The sequence below is a fragment of the Phocoena sinus genome, chromosome 8, assembly GCF_008692025.1.
Source record: "Phocoena sinus isolate mPhoSin1 chromosome 8, mPhoSin1.pri, whole genome shotgun sequence".
NCBI classification, from domain to species: domain Eukaryota; kingdom Metazoa; phylum Chordata; class Mammalia; order Artiodactyla; family Phocoenidae; genus Phocoena; species Phocoena sinus.
The window spans coordinates 4,240,605-4,252,984 of NC_045770.1; the positions used below are offsets into that span (position 1 = coordinate 4,240,605).

A 12,380-nucleotide genomic window follows, 5' to 3' on the forward strand; every position below is an offset into this window, starting at 1 on the left:
GTAAACAAGTTTCATTTTATTTGGCCGTGTGGCTTGCAGGATCCTGGTTCCCCCACCAGGGATTGAACTCAGGCCCTCGGCAGTGAAAGTGAGGAGTCCCAACCACCGAACCACTAGGGAACTCCCCAAAGTATGAAATTATCAAGACCATGGACTTACATCACACATTAATCATGTCCATTTTACAACGTACATTAATAATGACGTTCCTCACTCTAAGTGTATGTTGGGTCTGGCGGCACAGACAAATATTATGAGGCCAACGTGTTTAATGACACTTAAAACCTAAATGACCAGCACGTGAAGACAAGCCACTACAATTTTTCAGCACTTGAAATCATGCAATACTGAATTTTGTAATTTACAGAATTTCATTTAGGAATGATAAACATACAGCTTGAGGTCTTAATTAAATGCCAAAGACAAAAAGCCATAACCATCGTAGAATCACCTTGTCCTGCCACAGTAAAAAGGGGTGAAATAATACACAAAAGCAACACGGAAGCAGTATAATCCATGCTTCTGTCAGCAAGTTCTGTCCGAAGATGACAGCTTTGAAGAAACAAGCAAAAAGCCACATCAGGCTATGGAAGGTGTGGATGAAAGTACAGCTCGGTTTATGGTATAATATTTACAATTGCTTTAATCACAAAGGACACAAAAACTGTTGTTTTCACTGAGCCCTGTGTACTGGGAGAAGATGTTTTCAACAAATAATACTAGCTCACATTCATTGAGCACTTGTCTACACTGGGCACTGTGTAGCTTTAGCATCTTTCCCTGTGGCCACTCACTCCTAACCCAACAACCTAAGTGCTATCACCACCCCCATTTCTTCAGAATGGAGAAACTAGGCACAAGAGCAGTTAGACAACCGCCTCAAGGTCACCCAGCCAGTAAGTAGGTGGCCAAATCAGGAAAAGAGTCAGGTAGTTTGCCTTCAGAATCCCCACTTGTAACATGATAGCTGCCTTTTCAATTTTATTGTATTTTATGGGAAAGAATGTAGTATGAAAAATCTCGGAAAATGTAATGCTGATGGATTGGCTGCTTTGGTTGGAATAATGAAATATTTCCAAATAAAGTTTGATGCTGGAAATGATAAGTGCACAAAATGCTACCAAATGTCTCCAACCAATGCAGGTATTCTGATTAGAATCAGAATGTGAATCGTCTCAGTATTTTTAAATAAGATTGGAAGTGACCAAGGAAACATTTGTACCTCACAGAGAGATTCATCTTGCGACAAAGTAACCAGTTGTTGAACTTAATGATGTTATGCTGTTCCCTGTTTGTTTTTTTTAAAGCTAAAAACACCTTTTCAACTTGCTTTTTCTAAAGAAACCTATGCTATGGAGAAATTTGAAAACCAGCGTCTGGAAAGGTTTTCATTAGTAGTTAATTCTGCTGTCAAAGTGATGCCTCATCTGAAAGACCTATCTGTATACTTAAGCTCGGAAATAGAACTGGTAGATAGAATTGGAAATTTAGTATCGTGCTGTTAAACAGGCACAGTCAAGGATGACTTGTCCCATTCCAGCCTGGTTTTGCAATTTCTCTCCTGCTTAAAGAAAAAAAAAAACTTATTGAGGTATAATTGACATACAATAAACTGCACATATTAGAAAGGTACAATCTGATAAGTTTGACATACGTCAGACTTACACACCCTGAAACCAGCACCACAGTCAAGAGCTCTTTCAGCTTTGATAGCCATGAAATACAAGGAGACCTTAGAACCTGACTTTCTAATTGCTGTATTGCAAAGTGTTAGAACACAATTTAAAAATAAGAAGGTGTTGGGGCTTCCCTGGTGGCACAGTGGTCGAGAGTCCGCCTGCCGATGCAGGGGACACGGGTTCGTGCCCCGGTCCGGGAAGATCCCACAGGCCGCGGAGCGGCTGGGCCCGTGAGCCACGGCCGCTGAGCCTGCGCGTCCGGAGCCTGTGCTCCGCAACGGGAGAGGCCACAGCAGTGACAGCCCCGTGTACCACAAAAAATAAATAAATAAGAAGGTGTGAGGGCACATAACTCTCCACTCCTTAAGCACATAGCAATGCCCTGCCAGCGAGGGGAGAGGAGAGAAACTTCACAGGGGAGAAACTGACAAACACACCACAGGCAGGTTATCAAGGACGACATGGATAGTGCCAATCATGGGGACAGCTCGTCCCCTTGATGTGCTGTGATGGGCACAGCACTTGGCTGTGGTCTTCCTCCCCAGTAACACACAATCCCAGGGTCTTATCATGAGAAGAACACCCCACCAATCCTGGTAGAGGAGCATATCCTACAATATGCCTGACCAGGATGCCTCAAAACCTTCAAAGTCATCAAAAACAGGGAAAGTCTGAGAAGCTCCAGTCAGGAGGAGTTTAAAGAGACACACGTAAGTATGTGATATCCTGGGACAGAAAAAGGACACTGGTAAAAACTAAGGAAATCTCAAAGAAACTATGGACTTTAGTTAGAGAGAGAATGAAAGCAATCACTTTGCTTGCACTAAAACTTGTAATATTTCACTGGACCCAACAGGCTTTGTACCTTTAGTGAATAAAATTTGGAAAAAAAATTTCATCTTTCTTATGCTTCCCAAATTTCCGTTTATGATAGTACACGCATACAGTTTTTAAATGACTCTCTACAGAGGGCGCAAATTTAAAAGGTTTTACTCTTGGAGGTCGCTGCTCTAATCAGAAAGAGCCACCGACTCCAGCATTTTAAGTTCAATCAGACCTGGGTTAAGTTGGCCTGAGAACTCCTCGAGACTCCTCAAGAAGTCATGCCCCATCCATTTCAAGGACTCTAGAAAAACGTTTTTTTATTTGGGTAGGTCCTGTCCCCTTCCCTGGATACCTGGGCCACTCCCTGAGGAAAAGCACAGCAGCCTGCGATTGTGAAGGCCTGCTAGACCCAGTGCCCACAGAGGGCAGGACAGACACCCTTTCCCCTTATTCATTCTACGTAACAAGGCAAGGCACCGACTCTGTTTTACAAGGACCACTTCACCCTTTGTCCCAGAAAAGTACTGCACGTCCCAGACTTTGGCTCTGTGCTGAGGAACATGTGAGCTGGTGGCTGTTTCAGCTGTGAAGTGGGGGGGCAGGGGGCGGGTGCCATAGGGCCTTCTGGTTCCTTCCATCAATCTCGCCCGTGTCCACTTCTAACAAGTCACGTCAGACCGTGCGTTCCTTTGGAGGGGACCCTGGGGCCTGTCCAAATTAACTTAGAGACTCATCACGTCCCAGTGTGTCTCCTAAATCAGAGAATCAGCGTCATGGCAACTGAAACCAGAGATTACTAGGACACCTGGGCTGGCTCAGACCTCGACTGCCAGGTTCCGATTTGTAACTGAGAGCAGACGAGGAGGTCGGATGACCTCACGCCAAAGTCCGCGGGGAGCTGCCGGCACCGCAGGCTGCCAGCAAGGTGGGCAGGGCCACATTCCCCAGAGGGCAAGGCTGAGTCACCGGCAGAAACTAGGGGATGAGCAAGTTTCTCTCAGGACCCTGTGCGGGCAAGGTGCCGCCAGGGAGCAGAGTGGAGCTGGTCTAGGTGAGGTCTGCCCTGCAGTCCCTGCCTTACATACATTTCCTTTCAATTTTAAAAAACTAACATCTGCATATGGCATCTATAGATCTACAGATACAGAGCTAGAGCTCTCCATCAATCCAGGGTGAGGACGACAGGTGAACCTCAGCGCCAGGATGTTCGGATCTACCCTCAGAGACCTTTGTACTGACCCCATTGGGGTAAAGGAACCCACTGCTATTTCACCAGTCCCAGGCATTTCCGAGGCCCACCACTGACAGCGGTGTGGGTGATGGACACCAGTCCTAAGAGTTGGCCAGTTGGATGAGTCCTGGTTGACAGGCGCCACTCAGGAGGTGACTCCTGGGCCCACTGTCTCCCAGGGCCGACATACACGGAGCAAGGGGATGGACAGTGACAGCTGGGCTTGGGTCTCTGCTTCATCCCTCACCAGGCGGAGGACCTCAGCTTTCTGTAAGATAACAGCCACGCTCTGAAGTTCAGACGATGAAATGAGGCGCTGTATACAAAGCAGCTAGCAGATGGCGGGCACTGACATACAGAAAGCTGGTCTGTTAGGTTTGGAACTGAATCATTATGAATGTTGACCCACCTTTTCCAGCTGGTATTGCAGGGGGTCAAGCGAAAGCACTCTTTAGAACACTGGCGGGAACTGGCTTCCAAAAAATGAAATTTCGTCTTTTTCGCGACCTTTCTGGCAACAAGTTGTGAGGCCAGTGCAGGAGGGAGGGGCAGACGGGGATGCTGATCGCTACAGACAACCAGCCTGTTCAACTGGTTTGTCCCAAGGTGCTTCCTCGCCAGAGGCTCATAAAATGCACACTCCCTGTACGTACACACATGTGCACTCATACACAGGTACGCATGTATATGCGAGGGACTCTTAACTGCAACATATACTGTAAATCAGCATCACAGTAAACTAGAGTGAGGACTCGAGATCAGCCCCTGCATTTACTCATACAAGTAGCCGGATGTTAGATGACCAGCGAAAACCACCCCGAGGCACAAAGTGCTGAAAGCAGGCGTGGGGTAAACAAGCCTCCTTCAATGAGAAAAACAGTGCCTACCAGTGGCAGGTTATTTAAGGAACTCAGAAATGGAGGCTGCAAACCTTTCTCTAAAAATTCAGCCACAAGCTCCACTCACTGTTTCCAGAATCAGGAAGAAAAGTCTCATATTAATAAACATTAATTCTATTTTGCTGCACCAAATTCTTAACTTTCGGACTGATTTTATTTCTTTTAGCTAATCATGTAATTCATTCTCAAATTGATCAAATGAATGATCACTACGTGTTTATAGGAATTTATAGGACGTCGATAGCTCAAAAGGAAACAGTTAATTTAGAGAAGAAGACTTAAAAAATTCCTGATGTACAAACTAGATGGATTTGTCATCATAAAAAGAAGAAATGTTATATGAAATATTAAGGTAAAGCAAGCAGGGACTTCCCCGGTGGTCCAGTGGTTAGGACTCCACACTTCCACTGCAGGGGGGGAACAGGTTCGACCCCTGGTCAGGGAACTAAGATCCCGCATGCCATTCGGTGGAGACGCAAAAAAAAAAAAAAAAAAAAGAAGAAGAAGAAGAGAAAGATAAAGCAAGCAGCTCTTATGGAATTTAAAAATATAATTACAAAATTCACTAGAAAGGCTGAAGGTAAACAGAGCAATCACCTAGATTATAGACTAAACTAAAGAAAAAGGAGCAACCAGGGAGGCCCGAGGTTTAGCCAATTACAATTTTAGAAAACAGAAAACACGGTGGAGGAAATCATTAAGGAAATAATGAAAGACCAGTTCTCTGAGATCAATAAAAACCACCAGCTTTGAGGGTGAAGCACTTTCCCTCTTATTTTTTAAATGAAAAATGGAATTCAAGCCCAAGAGTCCAGCTTCCTGTACCAATTCCTGCCTCTGCCGTGCAGTGAGAGACCCTCCAGGGAAAAAAGCACCACTGTCCAGGGCAGAAGGGTTAAAGCCATCACCACGAGTAATGCCAGGCCAATAAATCAAGGAGTCCTGGTGGAAGTTAAAGTATTTATTGATGTGTTTTAAACTCTGTACATTCTCCACAGAGCAGATTAAGAAGTTTGTAGGTGAAGTTTATCTGTGCATAGTGGGAAGAGACACGGATGGGGTAAAGGGGAGGAAGAAGAAAAAAAAACAGTCACAGGGAAATAGAAAAAAAATACACCACAGGTTACCAGAACCTTTAGAATTAAAAAAAAAAAAAAAAAAAAAAGGAAAAGAAGTAGCTAGTGAGCGTCAACATCAACTATACAAGCATCACAAAGACTCGTGTGAAGGAAACAAAATCTTCAAAGCTTTCCATGGGGTCTACAGATCATTCTGTGTACAGCCTGGAGCATCCACCTTCCAGAGAAAAGCAAACCTCCCGCATCCTCCCCAGGATGCCGGCCACCTCCTCCTGCTGTCTTCTCTCAGTGAACGGTGGGGACGGTGGAGACCAGTGCCTTCGGAGGGGGTGGAAATGCCCAAAAAGGAAAACAGCACATCTGGACATTACTCGGGAGAGAAGTGAGCGGTCAAAAGCTACGGTGACTCAACGGCGGACAGCGGAAGAACGTCAGGTACAACTACAGGCTACTTTCTGTGGAAGAACTGGATTCAGAAGGACGCAGTAGTGGCCCCTAATCTGTACACACGAGGCTCGCTGAAAGAAGCTGGAACTCAAATGCTTGCTTTGAGCGCCTCCCTTGGTGACAGGACTTGTGTGGAGACACCCAGTTACCCAGTGGTGGGCGCACCGGACTTCCAAGAATCTGGTCCCTTCAAAGGAATTTTGAGAGGGGGATCATGATGTATTTTAAGGATCAGTGACGGCTCCTTATTTCAGTTAGTTTCTCAGCAACTTTCTGAAAGCTCATTTAAAGCTTTAAATGAGGAATACTGCCTCTTCTTCTTTTAAAATAAAACCCAGGACAGTGAGCCGTAAAGAGCTGATTGACACAATGCGGCCGGAACAAACGGCCTGCATGTAGCACGTACAGTCTATCATTGAAAATCAACATCTTCCATTTCTACAGAGAGCATGTGTGAGACAATACGACAGAAGCGGGACTCCTGATTAATTTAAAAAAGAAAACTACATCAGTCAAATATCTGTAATAGATAATTTTTTCACTTCATTTAAGGTTTATATATCATATATTGTTATATTAACATTTTTTCACCCATTTAAAAAGAATGGGAAATTGTGATTATCTACAGTAGTACTTTATAGTCTTAATGATCCAGGAGGTCCGAGTGTAAGATGAAATCCTCCGGAAGTAGCTGTCTGGTCAGTCGTAGGTCCAAACCTCTGGACATCTGCTGCCCGCCTCACCCCCCCCACTCCAGCCGGGTGTCGTGCTCACCTGCCTTAAATCTGCATCTGCTCCAGGTATTTGTAGGTTGGGTTTTCGTAACCATGATCTGCATTTTGTTCAGGTGACGCTCTTCTGGGTGAGCATTGGGTCGACCTGCAGGAAGAAAGACGGGGGTTATCGCGTGAGCCCAAGAGAACTTCCTAGGGCATCAGCAGACCTGAGCTGGACGATCCCCGGCGGACCACGGTGGAACCAACAAGAGCAGGCGGTGAGGACCCAGGAGGAGGAAAAGAGAAAAGAAGAGGGTCAGAGAGGCTAGGCTGCTGAAAGCTGGAGTCCACGCTGGAGAAAACAGTGAGCTGAATCTCCCAGCACCACAGTGACAAGTCTCAGCTCTGCCGCTTCTCTGCGGGGCAGCCTCGGCGGTCAGGGCAAGGAGAAGGACCAGATGACCTCGGGTCCCCTCCAGCCCTGGAACCCCACAACTAGGCCAGTGTGCAGCAGGAGGTGAAGCCGGATAACAGGACACACGCATGTGCATTCATTTCCCCCAGCAGATTCTAGTCTTTATTGTATTCATTTTCTAGAATCAAGACACGGTGGACGTTCCCACCACTCACCAACAACAAGTGGTAAGTCAGCAGTTCTAATCACAAATGAGAAGATGGAAGAGAAACAGCCTGGTCTGGCTCTTCCGAACTTCCTGTTGCTCTTCTCCCCATGAAAAAGAAGAGTGCTGTTCCTATTTCATATTTTTAAGAATCAATTCACACACATTGCCATTGTTGCCTGAACTGTCATATACCTGGTTTTCTCCTTATAAAACCACGTCAAAAAAAAGCAAAACTAATACAAAGAAAGAAAGAAACAGTATCAGCAGTCCTTCATTCTCAAACATCTGTAACGCACCTGAAAACAATCTGAGAAAACAGTTTCCACCCTGTGCAGCGTAAAATGTGCTGTGCCTTCCTCGCATTCACGGTCGAAGCCCAAATTAATGCTAAGAGTTGGCAACAGCTCTTGTGACGGGATCAACTTGACTCAGCCGAGGTCTGACTTCCGAGACGTGACCTAATAATCCAGGGAGTCGTCTAACTGACGCGCAGCCCCTGACGAGACGCTCGAATTCCGCAAGCCCCCCGACGGCTCACCTCCACGATCCCATGGCTGATGGTGCCGTACTGCCTCTTCCTCAGCATCACCAGGCTGATGACGATGACCGTGGCGATGGCCACCGCAATGACAGCAGACCGATGAGGGCGCTGCTGCTCAGACTGAAGTCCTCCCGCAGGGGCCCCACGGATTCCTAACGTAACGAAGCAGATGTGCGACAAGGTGTGAGAGACGACAAGCAGCGGGGGAGGCTGTGAGCCTCCGGTCGTGCTCCAAAAACCCAAGGGGGGCACCCGGACCACTGCCGTCCAGGTCACCGTCCAGGTGGGGGGAGTCACCCACCTTTTGCCATCTCCATGGAGATTCGAACTTGAGCTTTTCTTATCCGAAAGCACAGGGGAAATGGGGGACGAGGGACCTTTGATAGCTTAAGATAGCGCAAGGTGCTCCCAGGAGGGAGAGAAAACGGCCGAGGCTGGTGTGGGACCTTGCCATCGGGTTTTGGAGCGGGACACATACCGGCCCCTCCTCGAGGCCTCCGACTCTCTCGCGCGTTGAGAATCATTCCTTCACGTCCAGGTCTCGTCAATGACCTGAAACGGAGGCAGGGGGGTGGGGGGAGAATGTCACCAACTGGGAGGGAGGGCAAATTTAGTGTGTTAAGTGTAACCGCTTCTCGTGCCCTCCATTTACCATTTGGTGAGGGAAGCAGACGCCTGATGGACACCCACTCACCCATCAGCTCTGCGCCATTCACCTAAGTCCGCTCACCAAACCCCTGAACAAAGGAGCAGGTGTGGGTGCAAAACTACCGTACAGCAGTTGGTCTTTTAAGGGTGTCACCTGCGTTTTCCTTTAGGTAACCCTTGTGGAGATATTTCAGCACAGATTACCAAGCAAGCCACGTTTAAATATCCAATTCAGTTAAAGATAATCCAGAAATTGTAAGGGATAAAAATGCTAGATGAATAATTAATAGGTGGCATAAACCTCAGGCAGTGTAAGAACCAAATTCAACTCTATTCCATTTTTCAAGTTATTAAATCTCTACTTCATTGGAAATGGCCTCCTCATATTTTATTCATACCTTAGTTGCAAATATATTTTCCACTGTATAGCAAGAGATGAGCTTGCTGAAAAATAATTCTTTATTCACACCCGGACTCTAAACAATACAGCCGCATCTGTGGGAGCCGTCAGAGCCTGCCCATCTGCTAGCCTATTGGAAACGGACGCGTGGAGGTCCATCTGGGAAGCATCTAAAACCATGCGACTCACTCTAATTATTCCCGAAGTTGACACGGGCACAGAGCAGGGAGAAACGGCTCACACTATTTTCATCCACTTTCTTTCTTACTGTTAATCACTTTCTCCTCGGCCCCGATCAGTCCTCCTTCCTGCTCTCCCAGTGCAGATCCTGCGTGAGAGAGAGCACACCTGAGTTTCCTGGATAGGCTGACCTCACGCCAACCTCAAAGCAGCAGCAAACTCCCTCCTGAGGGCCAGGGAGCTCCTCACCAAATTGCCCCCTCCCCTTTCTCGATACGCTACTTGTTCCCATTTGGGAGGATGCGCTGCGCTCCACAGGGTGAGTGACGCGAGACCAATGGGTGTCATGGGGGGAGGAGAGAGTGCTGTGCTCACTTTGCAAGGCTTCAGGAGAGAATACTTTTTGTACTATAAACAGAAACTGGATCCAAAGGCATTCCAGCATCAAAAAACCGTGACCCACCCTGTGATATCACCAAGCACCCCATACACCTCAACTCACTCCTTTGACACTTCCTCTGAGTGGAAAAAGTGTCACACCAGCAGCGAGCCTGCATGCCCGCCTCAAGCACCGTCTTTTACTCCACAGGCAATTCTTTCTGCCTGAAATACCCTCCCTGACCTTATATCCTTCCTATTTGTTCTTCAAGCTGCAGCTTCTTTTGGGGAGACATTCCCAGGTTATAGTACTTAGAGTCACTGTTTGTAATTATTGATTTTCTTCTGTGTCTCTCACTAGGCTGTTACCCTCCCGGGGCTTATCAGACCAGAATGAACAGGAAGGAAGCATTCCCTACGTGGGGGGAACTCTAACACGGGGGTGGATGGTACCTTTCCATAAACAGGGCAAGAATGGCAACAGTCTCTCGTCAAGGTCAGACATTGCCTGGGCCGGCATCACCTGTGCGCGGCACTCCTGATGACAGCGCTCAAAGGTGCAGCTCAAACCCAGGGAGAGGAAAAGTGAGGCGCAATCTTCTCTGTTTTTAGCCCCAAAGCGTGGGACTTCTAGCTCTCCTACCAGTGTCTCGTTAATAGTATTATCTACAGTGCTACCTAGATGCCTGTGATTTGAACCTTTTATAAATAGATCAACCTGGCGGATACTCGGCATTCTAAGGTGACCACCCGTAAGTAAGATGCCGACACGAGTATTTGCAAAGCACTGCTGTCCCAGGCTGCCAGAGGCCCAGCCACAGCAAGGCTCTCCGGCTCACGGCCAGACTCCCTCTGGACCCAGAGCCGCTAGTAACCGCACTGCAGCTGCTGCAGCCCCAGGCCAGCTAACGCTTAACTCGTTAGAATGCAGCCAGAAACGAGGCAGCCTTTTTCCCAGAGCTTTCATTTCGAAGAAGAGCTTCACAACCTGATTCTAGGGTGAGTTAAACCAGGGCCGGTTTCTGTAGTCTCAAAATGCCAATGAAACAGCAACACTGCGTTTCCGCTATTTGAGGAAGGGACTCTCTCTCGGCAGGACGCTCACGACCAAGCCGAATAAATTCTAACTCTGCACTCTTTCCATCTCTCTCTCTCCTCCACCTCAGAATTTCAAAGGTCATAGGGCAGGATCCTGTTTCAAAAATAATGTGGCACTGAGCCAACGAATTGAAAGTCCTACTACCCGTGCTCGGACTCTCCTAACACTGTTTTGGGTGGTGCAACCCTCATGCTTCTTTAACGCCGACCAAAAGCAATTTGGTTTTATAGCATGAATAAACAAGGGAATTTAACAGACCGAAAGTTAATGTTTAAACTATTCCAACGAATAACAGTTGAAGCATAAGGACAAGTTGAACTTTTAGAAAATTCAACTTCACCTAAACATATCCAAGATGTGCCACCCAGAGGAACGTTCACACGGCGATGAAGAGGCATATCCAAGTAGAATAAAACAAAGCACGTGCACGCGAGTGACTCGTGCAGGCAGCTCACAAGCCCGTGTTCTGAGAAGCAGCATACACACCACTGCCAAACCCTCAGCCGGGCACGGCACGAGGCAGCCCGGTCAGTCCGAGAACGTGTGCCCTTGTTCACGATGACCCTGGAGGCTGGACTGGCCCCCGCTCCCCCGCCCCCGGAAATGCGGCAGCTATACCACGGTCTGTGAAACAGGAACACCACGGGCTCTGAAGACGGAGGAAGCTGAGTTCAGATTCTGGTTCCTCCACTTCCTAAGCTCATGACTGAACTTTGAGGCTGCTCCAACTGCCTTATCTAGCAAAGAGAGCTAATAACCCTACCGTATCCAGGGTGTTCAGTGGGTTAAACGAGATCAAGCGTGCAAGCCTTCAGCCTGTGCTCACACGCAGCTAACTTCATCTGAAAAGTGGAGACTCGTTACAGCAAGAGTTCACTTGTCTCAACCTGTTTCATCCATCAGCTTCTACTATGTTCTGAGGGATGCTACATCTCGGGGGACATGAGACAGCTGGAAACAGACACTCGGGCATGGACAAAAGGCAGAGGACAGCTAAGAAAGGGAAAAGATGTATGTGGGAGCAGCAGAGAAAAAGAAGTAAAATGAAATGGCTCTCCACCCGACCATAAGCGTGTTTTTATTTGTCCTAGGAATTTGCAACCAACCTGTTTAAGCTGGGTATACTTTTAAGGTCTCCCCAGCTTAAAAGGATTTATGAAGGCTCTACTTTGGTTACTCTGTATGCCTCTGTACTCTCTGGACATCCAGAAGGGCAGCTCAGGATGGCCACCGGGTAAGCAAACCCACGGACACCGGGTTCTGGGTGCCGGAAGTCAGGCTCCTCTGGTCCTCCCACAGCCATGTCTGAAGGCACGAGGCGGAAAGCATCAGGTGGTGGAATGAACGGAGCGTGAAACTTCCGGGCAAGTGAAAGGAATGAAGGTCTTAGGGGTACATCTTTGACAAAACCAACCTGTTTTCATTGGGTGATACACTTCCGGCTGAGTGTCTAGCAGAAAGGAAAGCAACAAAAACAAAACAGCACAAGAGGAGATTAAGAAAAAAAATCCCTTCTTTCAAAATTCCTACCTTTGACTTGACTTGCTCTATAACGTGAACAAAAGCGTACTCTTCCTTACAAACTGGGCCTGAGCTGCCCCACAAGCAAACGGCGGTAAGAGCTACAGCACATGA

At 47.4% G+C, this 12,380-nt stretch overlaps 1 protein-coding gene across 15 annotated transcripts in view; it reads right to left on the reverse strand.

Annotated features, from left to right (window-relative positions):
- Positions 1 to 5,580: 5,580 nt before the first annotated feature.
- The window catches only part of APLP2 (amyloid beta precursor like protein 2), a 72,609-nt gene continuing 65,809 nt past the window's right edge, over positions 5,581 to 12,380 (reverse strand). For 2 of the 15 annotated variants that reach the window (XM_032639420.1, XM_032639413.1), the window contains 5 exons: positions 12,160 to 12,195; positions 9,330 to 9,416; positions 8,519 to 8,592; positions 8,038 to 8,192; positions 5,581 to 7,039 (listed from right to left, as the gene is read on the reverse strand). In XM_032639420.1, coding sequence (XP_032495311.1) covers positions 9,337 to 9,416; positions 12,160 to 12,195 — 116 coding nt within the window. In that variant the 3' untranslated portion in view covers positions 5,581 to 7,039; positions 8,038 to 8,192; positions 8,519 to 8,592; positions 9,330 to 9,336. The remainder of the gene's footprint in view (positions 7,040 to 8,037; positions 8,193 to 8,518; positions 8,593 to 9,329; positions 9,417 to 12,159; positions 12,196 to 12,380) is intronic. The other 13 variants (XM_032639426.1, XM_032639418.1, XM_032639427.1 and 10 more) reach the window with 10 other exon arrangements.